This window comes from Chiloscyllium punctatum, chromosome 10 (genome assembly GCF_047496795.1).
Source record: "Chiloscyllium punctatum isolate Juve2018m chromosome 10, sChiPun1.3, whole genome shotgun sequence".
Lineage (NCBI taxonomy): Eukaryota > Metazoa > Chordata > Chondrichthyes > Orectolobiformes > Hemiscylliidae > Chiloscyllium > Chiloscyllium punctatum.
The window spans coordinates 49,831,717-49,844,916 of record NC_092748.1 but is presented as its reverse complement, the minus strand read 5'-3'; the positions used below and the strand labels follow the sequence as shown (position 1 = coordinate 49,844,916).

Genomic DNA, 13,200 nt, shown 5'->3' with positions numbered 1-13,200 from the left:
TGTACCCACAGTAAACTACATCTGCCATGCATCTGTCTACTCACCTAGCCTGTCCAGGTCACCCTGTATTCTCCTAACATCCTCCTCACATTTCACCCTACCACCCAGTTTTGTGTCATCTGCAAATTTGCTAATATTACTTTTAATACCTTCATCTGTATCATTAATGTACATTGTAAAAAGCTGCGGTCCCAGCACTGATCCCTGTGGCACACCACTGGTCACCGCCTGCCATTCCGAAAGGGAGCCGTTTATCACTACTTTGTTTCCTGTCAGCCAACCAATTTTCAAACCTTGTCAGTATTTTGCCCCTAATACCATGTGCCCTAATTTTGTTCACTAACTTCCTATGTGGGACTTTATCAAAGGCTTTCTCAAAGTCCAGGTATACTACATCCACTGGATCTCCCTTGTCCATCTTCAGAGTTACATCCTCAAAAGATTAGTCAAGCATGATTTCCTCTTCATAAATCCATGCTGACTCTGACCTATCCTGTTACTGCTATCCAGATGTGTCATAATTTCATCTTTTATAATTGACTCAGCATTTTTCCCACCACTGAGGTCAGACTAACTGGTCGATAATTCTCTGTTTTCTCTCTCTCTCCTTTCTTAAAAAGTGGGACAACATTAGCCACTCTCCAATCCACAGGAACTGATCCTGAATCTATTGAACATTGGAAAATGATCACCAATGCATCCACGATTTCTAGAGCCACCTCCTTCAGTACCCTGGGATGCAGACCATCAGATCCTGGGGACTTATCAACCTTCAGACCTAACAGTCTCTCCAACACAATTTCCTGCCTAATATAAATTTCCTTCATTCAGGTCCTTCAGCCACTATTACATCTGGGAGATTGCTCGTGTCTTCCCCAGTGAAGACAGATCTAAAGTACCAATTCAGCTCTTCTGCCATTTCTTTGTTCCCGGTAATAAATTCACCCAATTCTGTCTTCAAGAGCCCAATTTTAGTCTTAACCATTTTTTTTCTTTTCACATACCTAAAAAAAGCCTTTACCATCTTCCTTTATACTTTTAGCCAGTTTACCTTCGTACCTTATTTTTTCTTTGCGTATTTCCTTTTTAATTATCCTCTGCAAATAGTTATCCTCTGCAACTAACGGGATGAGGGCATTGCTGGATAGGCCAGTATTTATTGCCCATCCCAGAGGGTAGTTAAGAGTCAACCACATTGAGAATCTGGAGTCAAATGTTGTCCAAGCCAGATAAGAATGGCTGTTTCCTTTCCTGAAGGACATTATTAAACCAGATGGGTTTTTCCTCACAATCAATAATGGTTTCATGGTCATTATTAGACTCTTAATTCTAGATCTGAATTTAATTCACATTCCCCCATTTGTTTACTTGGGGTTTGGGGTTAAAAGTCCAGCAATAATATCACTATGTCATTGCCTCCTAAATATATATTGTAAATAATTGTGACCTGAGCAATGGTCCAGTAGCACTCCAATTTTTAGACTTTACCATGCTGAAAAATGCTCCCTTTATCCCAACTCTGTCTTCCATTACTTTGTGAATCCTGTATCCATGTTAATATACCTGCACACATGGACTCTTATCTAAGTAACCTCACTTGGTAAGTTATCAAACACCTTCTTGAAAATCCAGATATATTACATCTTCTACTTCTCCTTTATCTATCCTGCTGGTGACCTCCTCAAATAATTGTAATAAATCTGTCAGACATAATTTCTTTTTCATGAAGGTATTGACTCTGTTTTATTGTATTATGTATTTCTAAATGTTCTGCTACATCTTTTATAAGAGACTTTAACAATTTCGCAATGCCATACATTAAGCTAACTGATCAATAGTTACCTGATTTTTGCCTCCTTCCATTTTAAATAAGGGTGTTACATTTACAGTTTTCTAATCCTCTGGGACTTTTCTAGAATCTAAGGACTCCTAGAAGGGTTATACCAGTGTATCCACTATCTCTGTAGATACTTCCTTTAATATCCTTGGATGCATGCCATTAGATTCAGAGGGCTTCTCAGTCTTCACGCACTATTAATTTCATTAACGCTTTTCCTCTAATGGTAATTATTGTATTTATCTCTTCTCTTTTTGCCCCTTGATTATTTAGTATTTTTGGAATGCTATTAAATTTGTCTTCTGTGAAAATTAATGCAAATTATTAATTTAACACCTTTACCATTTCCTGGTTCCATTATTATTCTCAGATTGCATTTTGTAAGCAATCCAAATTCACGGTGGCCACTCTCTTCCTTTTTATATATTTAAGTAATATTTTTACATATTTAAAGAATCTCTTGCATTCTGTCTTGACAGTACTTTCTCATTTAAAATCAAAGTTTATTTTCTCCCTCTTTAAAATTTTTATGGATTGTCATTTGTTGGTTTTTAAATCTTTCTCAATCTTTTGGTTTACTACTAAACTTTGCCATATTTTATGTTTTTCCTTTCAAATAGCTGCCATTCTTAACTTTCTGTGGAACTATTGTTAGTTTATTTCCTTCTTAGAATCTTTCTTTCTCACCAGAATATACATTTATTGTGAGGTATGAACTGTTTTCATAAATGCTGGCCATTGCTCCTCAACTGTCTTTGCTGCCAAACTCCTTCCCTAGATTAGATTACTTACAGTGTGGAAACAGGACCTTCGGCCCATCAAGTCCACATCGACCCTCCAAAGTGCAACCCACCCAGACCCATTCCCCTACATTTACCCAAACACTACGGACAATTTAGCATGGCCAATTCACCTAACCTGCACATCTTTGGACTGTGGGAGGAAACTGGAACACCCAGAGGAAACCCATGCAGACACTGGGAGAATGTGCAAACTCCACACAGACAGTTGCCCAAGGCAGGAATTGAACCCAGGTCTCTGGCGCTGTGAGGCAGCAGTGCTAACCACTGAGCCACTGTGCATTTCTATTGCTTAAATCTTATAACTTTAGTATACTCTAGCCAGCTCTGCCCTCATTCCTTTGTAATTACCCTTATTTAAGTTCAGCCCAGTTGTTTTCAACTGAAGTTTTTCTCTCTCTCTCGCTCAAACTGAATACTAAATTTAGGTCACTATTTCCCTGGGGACTTTTTGTTTAGATTACATACAGTGTGGAAACAGGCCCTTTGGCCCAACAAGTCCACACTGACCCGCCGAAGCGCAACCCATCCAGACCCATTTACCCCTTCACCTAACACTACGGGCAATTTAGCATGGCCAATTCACCTAACCTGCACATCTTTGGACTGTGGGAGGAAACCGGAGCACCTGGAGAAAACCCACGCAGATACAGGGAGAATGTGCAAACTCCACACAGTCAGTCGTCTGAGGCGGGAATTGAACCCAGGTCTCTGGCACTGTGAGGCAGCATGCTAACCACTGTGCCACTGTGCCCGCCCATATGCCACCGTGCCGCCCATATTTTGACACCATTTATTAAACCTGCCTAATTACATATCAACAGATCCAAAATAGCCTAATCCCTTGTTGGAACCACAGCCCACTCTTCTAGGAAAGTGTACCAAATACACTCTTTGAATTCTTTCTCGTGCCTTCCTCTGCCAATCTGACTTTACCAATCTACATGAAGCTTACAGTCAGCCATCACTAGTATACTGCTTTTTTGACATACCCTCATTAGTTTCTGATTTATTCTCCGTTCTACTGTATAGCTCCTATTAGGGGCCTGTCGACAATTACTTTCAATATCATTTTCCCCTTTTTTTATCTCCACTCATATGGGTTCTGCATCATATGATTCAAGATCATTTCTTGCTGTCGATCTTACTCCATCCTGTACTAACAGCTATCCCACCACCCTTTTCTTCCTGCCTGTCCTTTTTAAAATTCACATTGCCTGAATATTTAGTTCCCAGATTTGATCTCCTTGTAACCATATCTTGGAAATGTTTGAGATCATACAAATTGACCTCCATTTTTGCCATCAGTTAATTTATTTGATTCCAAATACTACATGTATTCAAGTAAAGAGCCATTAATTTTGCCTTTATATCATCATTTTCCCACTTTATTCCCAGGTTACTGCTGTTTGTCTGTATTTGTTCACTTGGTCCCTTCCTGTCCCATTGTGGGTATCGTTATTCAAATAGCTGCCCTAATATGCTGCCTTGTTTTGTTAACTTATAATTTCCTTCTTCCAAATCCTTTTCCTTTAATGCTGGCATTTCCACCTCAAAGTCAGATTTAAAGAGTTCAAGTTATAGTTATTAATCTATTTGTGTTGGAGATCTGACTTTGTCAGAGATTTTTCAGGAATTTCTGGTCCCACTTGGGGCCATAGGCCTTGTTTTTCATCTGGACACTTACAGTTTGAGCATTTTTAAAACGACTTTTGGATTTTCTGAGAGTGAATCTGATACCTGTCTTGGACCCAGAACTCTCCAAATTCTCCAGTGACTTGAAGCTTGTGGACACTCTGCTGTGCCTTTCATGGTGTTTCCAACATACATTTAAAAACCATTCTGAAGAAACTGTCCCAAGCCTGGAAAGCTCTTTAGGGTCTCCCACAGAATTTGCCCTCTGCTGCTAATATTTGATCATGCAGTTTTCTAACATTTTATCATCTTAAACTGTTAATTATAAATACTGAACTACATATGCATTTTATGTATTTCCATTACTAAGACATTTAAATTCTAAGCTTATAAGGGAACATATGTGTCTAAACTCCCACTTCATTTTCATTCAGTGTGAGTCTTGAGCCTTTGACAGAAGTTTTGACCTTGAATCAGGGATTGTGCTTTAAGTTCCACTTCAGAGACACATTTTCCCAAACTTACACCTCAAACTCAGTGCAGAACTGAGAGAATACCACGTTTTTGGAGATTCTGTACATCAAATGAAAAGCTACACTAGTACCCTACATGATCTTGCAGATGAGCATTAAAGATCTTGTGGGACTATTAGAAAGGTAGCATGGGAATTATCTCCAACGTCTTTGCCAGTTATTATTCTCAAAGCAGAATTACAAAAAAAAAATTAATTGCTGTTTGAGACATTGCTGTGTGCGAAATAGATTGTTTCCTGCGCCACAACAGAGTCTACATTTTAAAAGGACTTAACTGACTGCAAAACACTAGGGAGGCACACCTGAGATTGCAAATGAAAGATATGCAAGTTACTTAATGTACGTAAGATATGCAATGGAGTGAAGCTCCCATGCACCTATCCAAGACCAAAAACCCTGTTCCATTTTCTTAGGAGTGGTCAATGCCACAGTCAGCTGCACATCCTGGAGGGGAACATCAGTGCTGTTTGTCTTGGCTCAAACTGATCTGCGCTTCTCAGGCAGAACAGAATGCCCAAAGACCAAACCGAGGCAAAAGAAATTTATTTTTTAAAAACCTCTTTAGCTTTGATTCTAAGCATTTCAATGAGAAAAAGATATTCTGTCCCCTCTTCAAAGACCCAGAGTCCAAATTCAATATTTTACTTCAAATAGGGCTGAATCCTAGTGAAGCTGGAATCCAGTTTAGATTCTGCCCTGCTCTGTTTAGCAGAAGGACAGTTTATACTCTATTCACCCTCTGGAACTTTGGGACAACACTGATTCTTGTATGTTTTGAAACATTTGTGACAGAGATGAAGGAGCAATTTAGTGACCATGTATTAATTGCAAAAATCACCATACAAAGCTGTAATGCTGACTTTGATTATTTATTGCTCTTACAGGATAGGGACTGATGACTTTCAAGTTACCAATAGCCCCTTGTTAGCACCTTCCTTTAACCAAGCAATAGAAGTAATATCCCAAATCATATAGCTGATTGGTGAAGTTAACAGGTATTATGTGAAAATTTAGAAACCTGTACTATACGTAAAACATCAAGTATATACTAGATTTTTACCTCCCCAACATTACTTCCAAGAGAGTCAGTGATTTACTTGTACTTGAATTCAGTATATTGCATTTGCTGCTCTCAATGCCACCTCCTTACCATCATAGGCAGATTTGGTAATCATCTGCTGAACATTTCTGTTCAGTCATTAAACATAAACTAAAGCTTCTTGTTGCTTGCTATTTTAATTCTGCATCCCAACCCCACCCTGATATTTCAAATAAAATAAACAACTGCAGATGCTGAAGATTTGAAACAAAGACAGAAATTACTGGAGAAATTAATCAGGTCTGGAAGCATCTGTGGAGAAAGAAACCGAGTTAATGGTTTGAATCCAGTGACATTTCTTCAGAAATGGGTTCATCACAGATGCTGCCAGACCTGCCCATTTTCTCCAAAAAATTCCATTTTATTGGACTCTGCTGTTTCTATGTTTTATCTGTTCTAATACCCAATGAAACTTTAAGGAATGCCACATATTTCAATTAGACAGTGGGATAGCCTTCTGGACTCAATATTTAATTGGACAATTTCAGATTATAATCACTTCAGTTTTTACAGACATCAACTGTTTGTATTGACTCGGCTGTTGCCATTTACACCTCTATACCACCTATTGTTTATTTATTTGTTCCATTACCATCCCACAGCTTTCCTTGCATCCATTTGGTCATTAATCTCTTCATCTTCTTCCCTATCAAGACGTACCTTTTTGTTCTTTCCCAACTTATGTGTTTGCTTTAAACCTGTTGCACCTCCATTTATAATTATGATGAAAGGTTGTAAAACTGAATTAAAAATCAAGACTGACATTCCAGTCCATATGGAGTATTTGCTGTCAAAGATGCAGCTTTTCAGATGAAATGTCAAACCAAACGCTTGCCTGTCTGCTTAAGTGAATATAAAAGATCCTATGGTGCTACTTCAAAGATGAGCAGTGAAGTTATCCTTTTTATCCTGACCATATTTGCCATATTTATCTCTTGATCAAGATCACAAAAACAAACTATTCCATTGGTGTCACATGCTCCATTCATTGGCAATAAGACAATCTATTGCCTGAAAAATATTGCCCATATTATCTCTTGCACTTTTAAATTCCTGCATCTCACTTTTGAGCTTGTAGAAAGGGCCATATACATTCCTGAAATGAAGGAAAAAACTCCTAATCAGCATCTATTGTACCCATGCCTCTGGCACACCATGACATAGCAAGGCCATAATGGAGCTCATGGTTATAAATTGCTGGTCTCTTGCACACTACCTGCACTTGCATTCTGTGTGGATCCCCATGGACACATCTTTGCTACATGACCATAACACTTATACTTGACCTTATATACTTATTTAAACATTAATTAAATATTAACATTCCGTGTACAAGTTGTTGATTGCTGTGGAAGCTTCTTTAATATCTTCACAGTGAACTAATGCAAATGCATAAAATACTCCAGTTGAATAAGAGAAGGTATTGTTTTTAATATGGAAACCAATGTGCACACACATCACAACCATTTGAAATATAGTAAGCGTAATTTAATATGGAGGATATCAGCTACGATAATTCTAATATGCAATTTGTTCTTCCTTTTATGGAAACGATCATCAAAAAACATAAATAATACTGAAACAAAAATGAAGACCTACTTATTTTTGTTTTAATTTCTCTTCCAGTAATAAAAATGGTAATTACAATGATAAATAGTGCAGATGTTGAAAACCTGAAATACTCAGCATGTTAGGTGGCTTCTGTGGTGAAAGAACCAGTTCGGTGATCTTCAAAGAGAGCTGGAAAGAGTGAGAGATGTAATAGGTCTTAAATACATTTACAGGGAAAGAAGGAAAATGGACAAGAACAAAGATGGCAAGTGTAGTAACAATACCAGTTATTGCTGACTGAAAGAAATGGGGACAGTGATGAGGAATTAAAACGTTGAATCATATATTCACTACGCTGTGAAGAAATTCCTTTGCATCTCGACTTTAAATTAGTGTCCCTTCATTCCTGTTTCCTTTAGATCAAGACTCCCACACTTATGGAAATAACTTTTACTCTGTCAAGCCCCCTCAGAATATTAAATGTTTTAATAAGATAATCCCTCATCCTTCCAAATACTAATGAACAAAAGCCTAACCTGTTTAATCTTTTTTAAATATGGGAATTTTTATTGCTAGGGTGTTGCAGTTGAAAAACAGGAATGTCTAGTTACAATTGTGAGGAGTGTTAGTGTAGTCACAGCTGGTGTACTGTGTACAGTTTGATCCCTGTATTTAAGAAAGGAAACTTTGGCTTTGGAGGCTAATTTTTGGGCTGAAGAGATTGTTTGAGAATGGCTAAATAGGTTAGGTCTTTATTCATTAGTGTTGAGAAGAACCAGGGATGTTCTTGAAACACAAAATTCCGAGGGGCTTTGACAGAATACATGTTAAGACGATGTATTCACTAGTGGGATATTTTGAACTAGGAGGCATCATTAGAGAATAAATGGGCAAACATTTAAAAATGAGATGCAAAGAAATTTTTTCTCTGAGGATAGTGAATGTCTGAAATTCTGTACCCCAGGGAGTTGTGGAAGCTAGAACTGAAAGTATTTAAAGAAGGGATAGGTAAAGGTGTCATCTCTCAAAGCCCCATTGAAATAGTGTGGAAAGCAGAGATTGAGTGGTTAGTCTGGAGTGAAAAATTAAAATGACAACTGACTAAAAGTTCAGAATCACACTTAGATTCACTGGTGATGTTTAACAAAATAATCACCTATACTGTTTTTTTAGCCTCCAACTGTAGAGAAGACAGTTTTGTTGATGGTGAACAGAGCATGTTAGATTGAATGATGTATACATAAAATTACTGTCTTAGCTTTAAGACACTTTAAATCTTCTGGACGCATCTTCATGTTATTTTCAATTTTGTTTTTTGCTGAATGGGAAATTTAAGGCACAGCTATTTGTGAACTGGCTATTCTTTATCTTACAAAAACAGTGAATATTATTACAAGCAATTATTTTACATTGCATTAACATTTTATGTTAGGGCTGCATAAAACTGATATTAAGCAACACTTTCCTCAACCTTTTAAAAATGTTATTGCACTCTTCTTGAAACAGATCCGTATATCCTCCCTCATTCCTGTATGAAGGGGTAACAGATGATGACACAATGACATTTACTTTCAATGATCCACCTTGCACATATCAGAATGTCAGTTATTCATTCCAGGTAAATTATCATTTTTTTTTCAGATTATAGATGCTTGTATGCATTAGAGAGAGGCCAGGGAATGATAGACAGTGAATCTAACATCAGTGGTAGGGAAAGTATTGGAGAAAATAGTGGTGGATAAAATTAATCTCTATTTAGGGGGTGGGTAAGGTTTGACTGGGGATAGTCAGAAGGAGGTGATGCCTAAAAAAATCAGTTGCAATTTTGTCAGGAGGTAACCAAATGTTTGGATGAGGGTAGGACAGTTAATGTAGTTTATATAGATTTCATCAAGGCCTATGCCCTCTAGTTCTGGACTCCCCTATCCCTGGGGAAAAGACCTTGTGTATTTACACTAACCATGCCCCTCATGATTTTATAAACCTCTATAAGGTCACCTCTCAGCCTTCATAGCTCTAGGGAAAATAGCCTCGAACTATTCAGCCACTTCCAATAGCTTAACCCCTCCAATCCTGGCAACATCCGTGCAAATCTTTTCTGAGCCTTTTCAAGTTTCATAACATCCCTCCTATAGCAGGGAGACCAGAATTGCATGCAACATTCCAGAAACGGCCTAACCCATATCCTGCACAGCTGCAACATGACCTCCCAACTCCTAACCTGCATGCCTAGATTAGAGTGGTGCTGGAAAAGCACAGCAGGTCAGGCAGCATCCGAGGAGCAGGATGCTGCCTGACCTGTTGTGCTTTTCCAGCACCACTCTCATCTTGACTCTGGTTTCCAGCATCTGCTGTCCTTGTTTTTACCTAGTTGATCCTATCCTCCATGCACTGACCAATAAAGGCAAGCAAACTAAACATCGTCTTCACTATCCTGTCTACCTGGGACTCCACTTTCAAGGAACAATGAACCTATACTCCAAGGTCTCTTTGTTTAGCAACAATCCCTAGGACCTTACCATTAAGTGTATAAATCCTGCCCTGATTTCCCTTTCCCTTTCCTCACGTTTATCTAAATTAAACTTCATCTGCCACTCCTCAGCCCATTGACGCAAATGTTCAAGATCCCATTATACCCTGAGGTGACCTTCTTCACTGTCCACTATATCTCTAATTTTGGTGTCATCTGCAAACTTACTAATCATACTTCCTATGTTCACATCTAAATCATTTATATAAATGACAAAAAGCAGTGGACTCAGCACTGATCCTTGTGGCACATGGCTGATCACTGGTCTCCAGTCTGAAAAGCAACCCTCCACCACCACCCTCTGTCTTCTACCTTTTGAACCATTCTGTATCCAAATAGCTCATTCTCCCTGTATTCTGTGTGATCTAACCTTGCTAACAAGTCCACCACGTGGAAATTTGCCAAAAGCCTTACTGAAGTCCATGTGGATCACATACACCATTCTGCCCTCATCAATCCTTTTTATTACATTTGTTTCTATAACAGATTGATCACTCGAGATTTAATGGATATCATGATATTTTATTGTCCAGCATATATGAGTAAGAGGTTTCTTAGGGTGTTGGTTGTTTAATTTCTTCTGTCTGCATATGGCTAATAAGATCAGCCCATGATGAGATGCTGGTTCAGTGGCAGTTGAGGTGAGATGAGGGTTTAGAGTTGATGTGGAAGTAGCATGAAGTGTGCGTGGAGATGTCATAATACATGATCTAAATGCACAGAACAGTTTGTCCATTGGGCTAGGCTTGGAGGGTGCTTGGCTGATAATATATATATGCTGGGACTGCTCTTAAGCAACTTTCTATAAAAGAGAAATTGTGGTTATGATAGAAAATGGAATAACTAATTATGGTATGGTGGACATTAATTTAAATTGACTATTTTACATAATAGCTGCTTACTGTGTCCACGAAAACATTTTGAGCAGAGTAAACCTAAAGGCTGCTCTCCCATTGCTCACGAATATCATGCAGGGGTCCTGACGTCTGTTTTGGGCAGACACCAAAGTACCTAGGCAACCTCTTATGCCAACTTTGTCCATGCTGTAGAGACAGTATTATAGGTGTTTCAGCACAGACTTGGCTCTCGTTGTGCTACTCTACACTCTGTTTCTAAAAGATCAACAATTACCCTTATTAGTACTGTTCTCAGAAAATGATTAGCAATTCAGAAAGTAGAGGTAAATATGAAAGGTACCAAGATAAATATGAGGTATTGCATTTTGGTAAAATGAACAAGGGCGGGCTTATACAATTAATGTTAGGGCCCTGGAGAGTGTTGTATTACTGAGAGAGCTGGGGGTTCAGGTAGAGAATTCTTTGAAATTTGAGTCACGTAGACAGGGAGGTTGAGAAGGCGTTTAGCACATTTGCCTTCAATGCTCAGACCTTAGAGTATAGGAGTTGGGTATCATGTTGAGGTTGTACAGGACCTTGGTGAGGCCTTTTCTGGAGTACTGTGTGCAGTTCTAGTCATTCTGCTATAAGAAGGATATTATTAAATTGGAGAGGGTTCAGAAAATATTTACTCGGATGTTGCTAGGAATGGAAGGTTTGAAGAATAAAGATAGGATGGATAGGCGAGGATGGTTTTCACTGAAGCATAGGAAGTCGAGGGGTTACCTTAAAAAAGTTTATAAAATCATGAGATGCATAGATAATGTGAATAGCAAGGATTTTTTTCTCCCTAGGGTGAGGAGTATTCAAACCAGGGGGCATTTTTTTAAGGTGAGGGGAGAAATTTAAAAAAAGATATGAGGGGCAACCTTTTTACACCAAGAGTGGTTCGTGTGTAGAATGAACTGCCAGAGGAAGTGATGGATTCAGGTACAGTTATAACTTTTAAAAGACATTTGGATAAGTACATGAATAGGAAAGGTTTGAAGGGATATGAGCTAAATGCAGGTAGGTTGGACTAGTTTAGTTTGGGAACATGGCGTGCACTGGTTGGACCAAAGGATTTGTTTCCATGCTCTATGACTCTTAAGACTAAGATAGCACAGATTACTATTTATTATAATCTGTTGACCAACATTTCTCGTAGTTGTGGGTGAATGTTGCATAAAATATTATGGCATTAATATAATATTTGTATTTATCTATTCACAATTAACTTTTTTCAAGGTTACTAATATGGGGAACAGCATTGTTCCTGGTCTTGAACTACAAATTACACAGCCCAACACACTGCGAACAAATGACTTCAAGTTATTTGAAATTCTTGATGTAAAGGTAGGATAATTGTTATGCTGCTTGTATTGCAACTAACATATATAACATTACATTGTCTAACCTTTTGAGAGCTCCTTCTGCAGATAAAGAAATACAGCAAATAAGGGAAATTTTTAACTTAGAGTATTTAGGTTGTGTGCAGTAGTGAGTTGAGGGGAGGGGGATGGCAAAATGTTCAAATCCAAAATATTGGCTTTCTCACAAAACCCAGTATTCCCTTTGGAAATGTGGTCAGGTAGCCAATCTGCTCCAAGAAGGATCTTGGATGATGAGATTGTGAGCCTTGTTACCAGGCAGCTTTAACTCTGGTGATTTGGGTTTCTCAAGCATGGAGAAACTCAGTGGTTACATATAGACAAGGGCTTGGCAGATCCAGAAGGTGAGTGCCTTTGGATCCTACGTGCCTACCTGATGGATTCCTGCAATCATGCACTAAGATACCTTCCCCCACCACCAAATGTCTCCTAGACCTCTGACTTGGATTTGCAACCTGGTCTCCAGTTTCCCCCTAATTGAGACCTCTGACCTCTCCATCCCTCAGCCAGGGGAACTCTGTCCACCCCACTCATGAAGTCCCCCAGTCTTCGTAGGCCACTAATCAGAACAGTTATCATGATTGTTGTAAGTTATGATCTGAAACTGAGACTGTTGATACAGAGTCCTACAAGCTCTGAAGTACAAAATCGAAAGGTGAGCTTCTGTTACTTTAGCTTCCATTGAACTTCATTGGAACAGTGCAGTAAGCCAAGGACAGGGGTCAGAGTGGGGGGTAGAAGGGAAAATTAACATGATAAACAAACAGAGCTTTATTTTACACCTGTGGACTGAACAGAGTTGGAGAGCGGGTACCTCCATGATGAAGGTGGCTTGATCTGGCTTCCCTCACAGCCTGCTGTTCCTAACCTTGCTGGAAGGTCTCCGATGTGGTCTCCAGTTTTGAGAGCCCACCTATTACACTTCATTGCACTGAGCGCTCATCTATGG

General features: G+C 38.8%; 1 protein-coding gene across 1 annotated transcript in view; it reads left to right on the top strand.

The window, feature by feature from the left end:
- Positions 1-13,200, top strand: part of itga4 (integrin alpha 4) — a 170,470-nt gene that overhangs the window by 128,584 nt on the left and 28,686 nt on the right. Inside the window, exons 22-23 of the mRNA XM_072579090.1 lie at positions 8,962-9,073; positions 12,109-12,216. Of these exons, the coding sequence (XP_072435191.1) occupies positions 8,962-9,073; positions 12,109-12,216 (220 nt within the window). The remainder of the gene's footprint in view (positions 1-8,961; positions 9,074-12,108; positions 12,217-13,200) is intronic.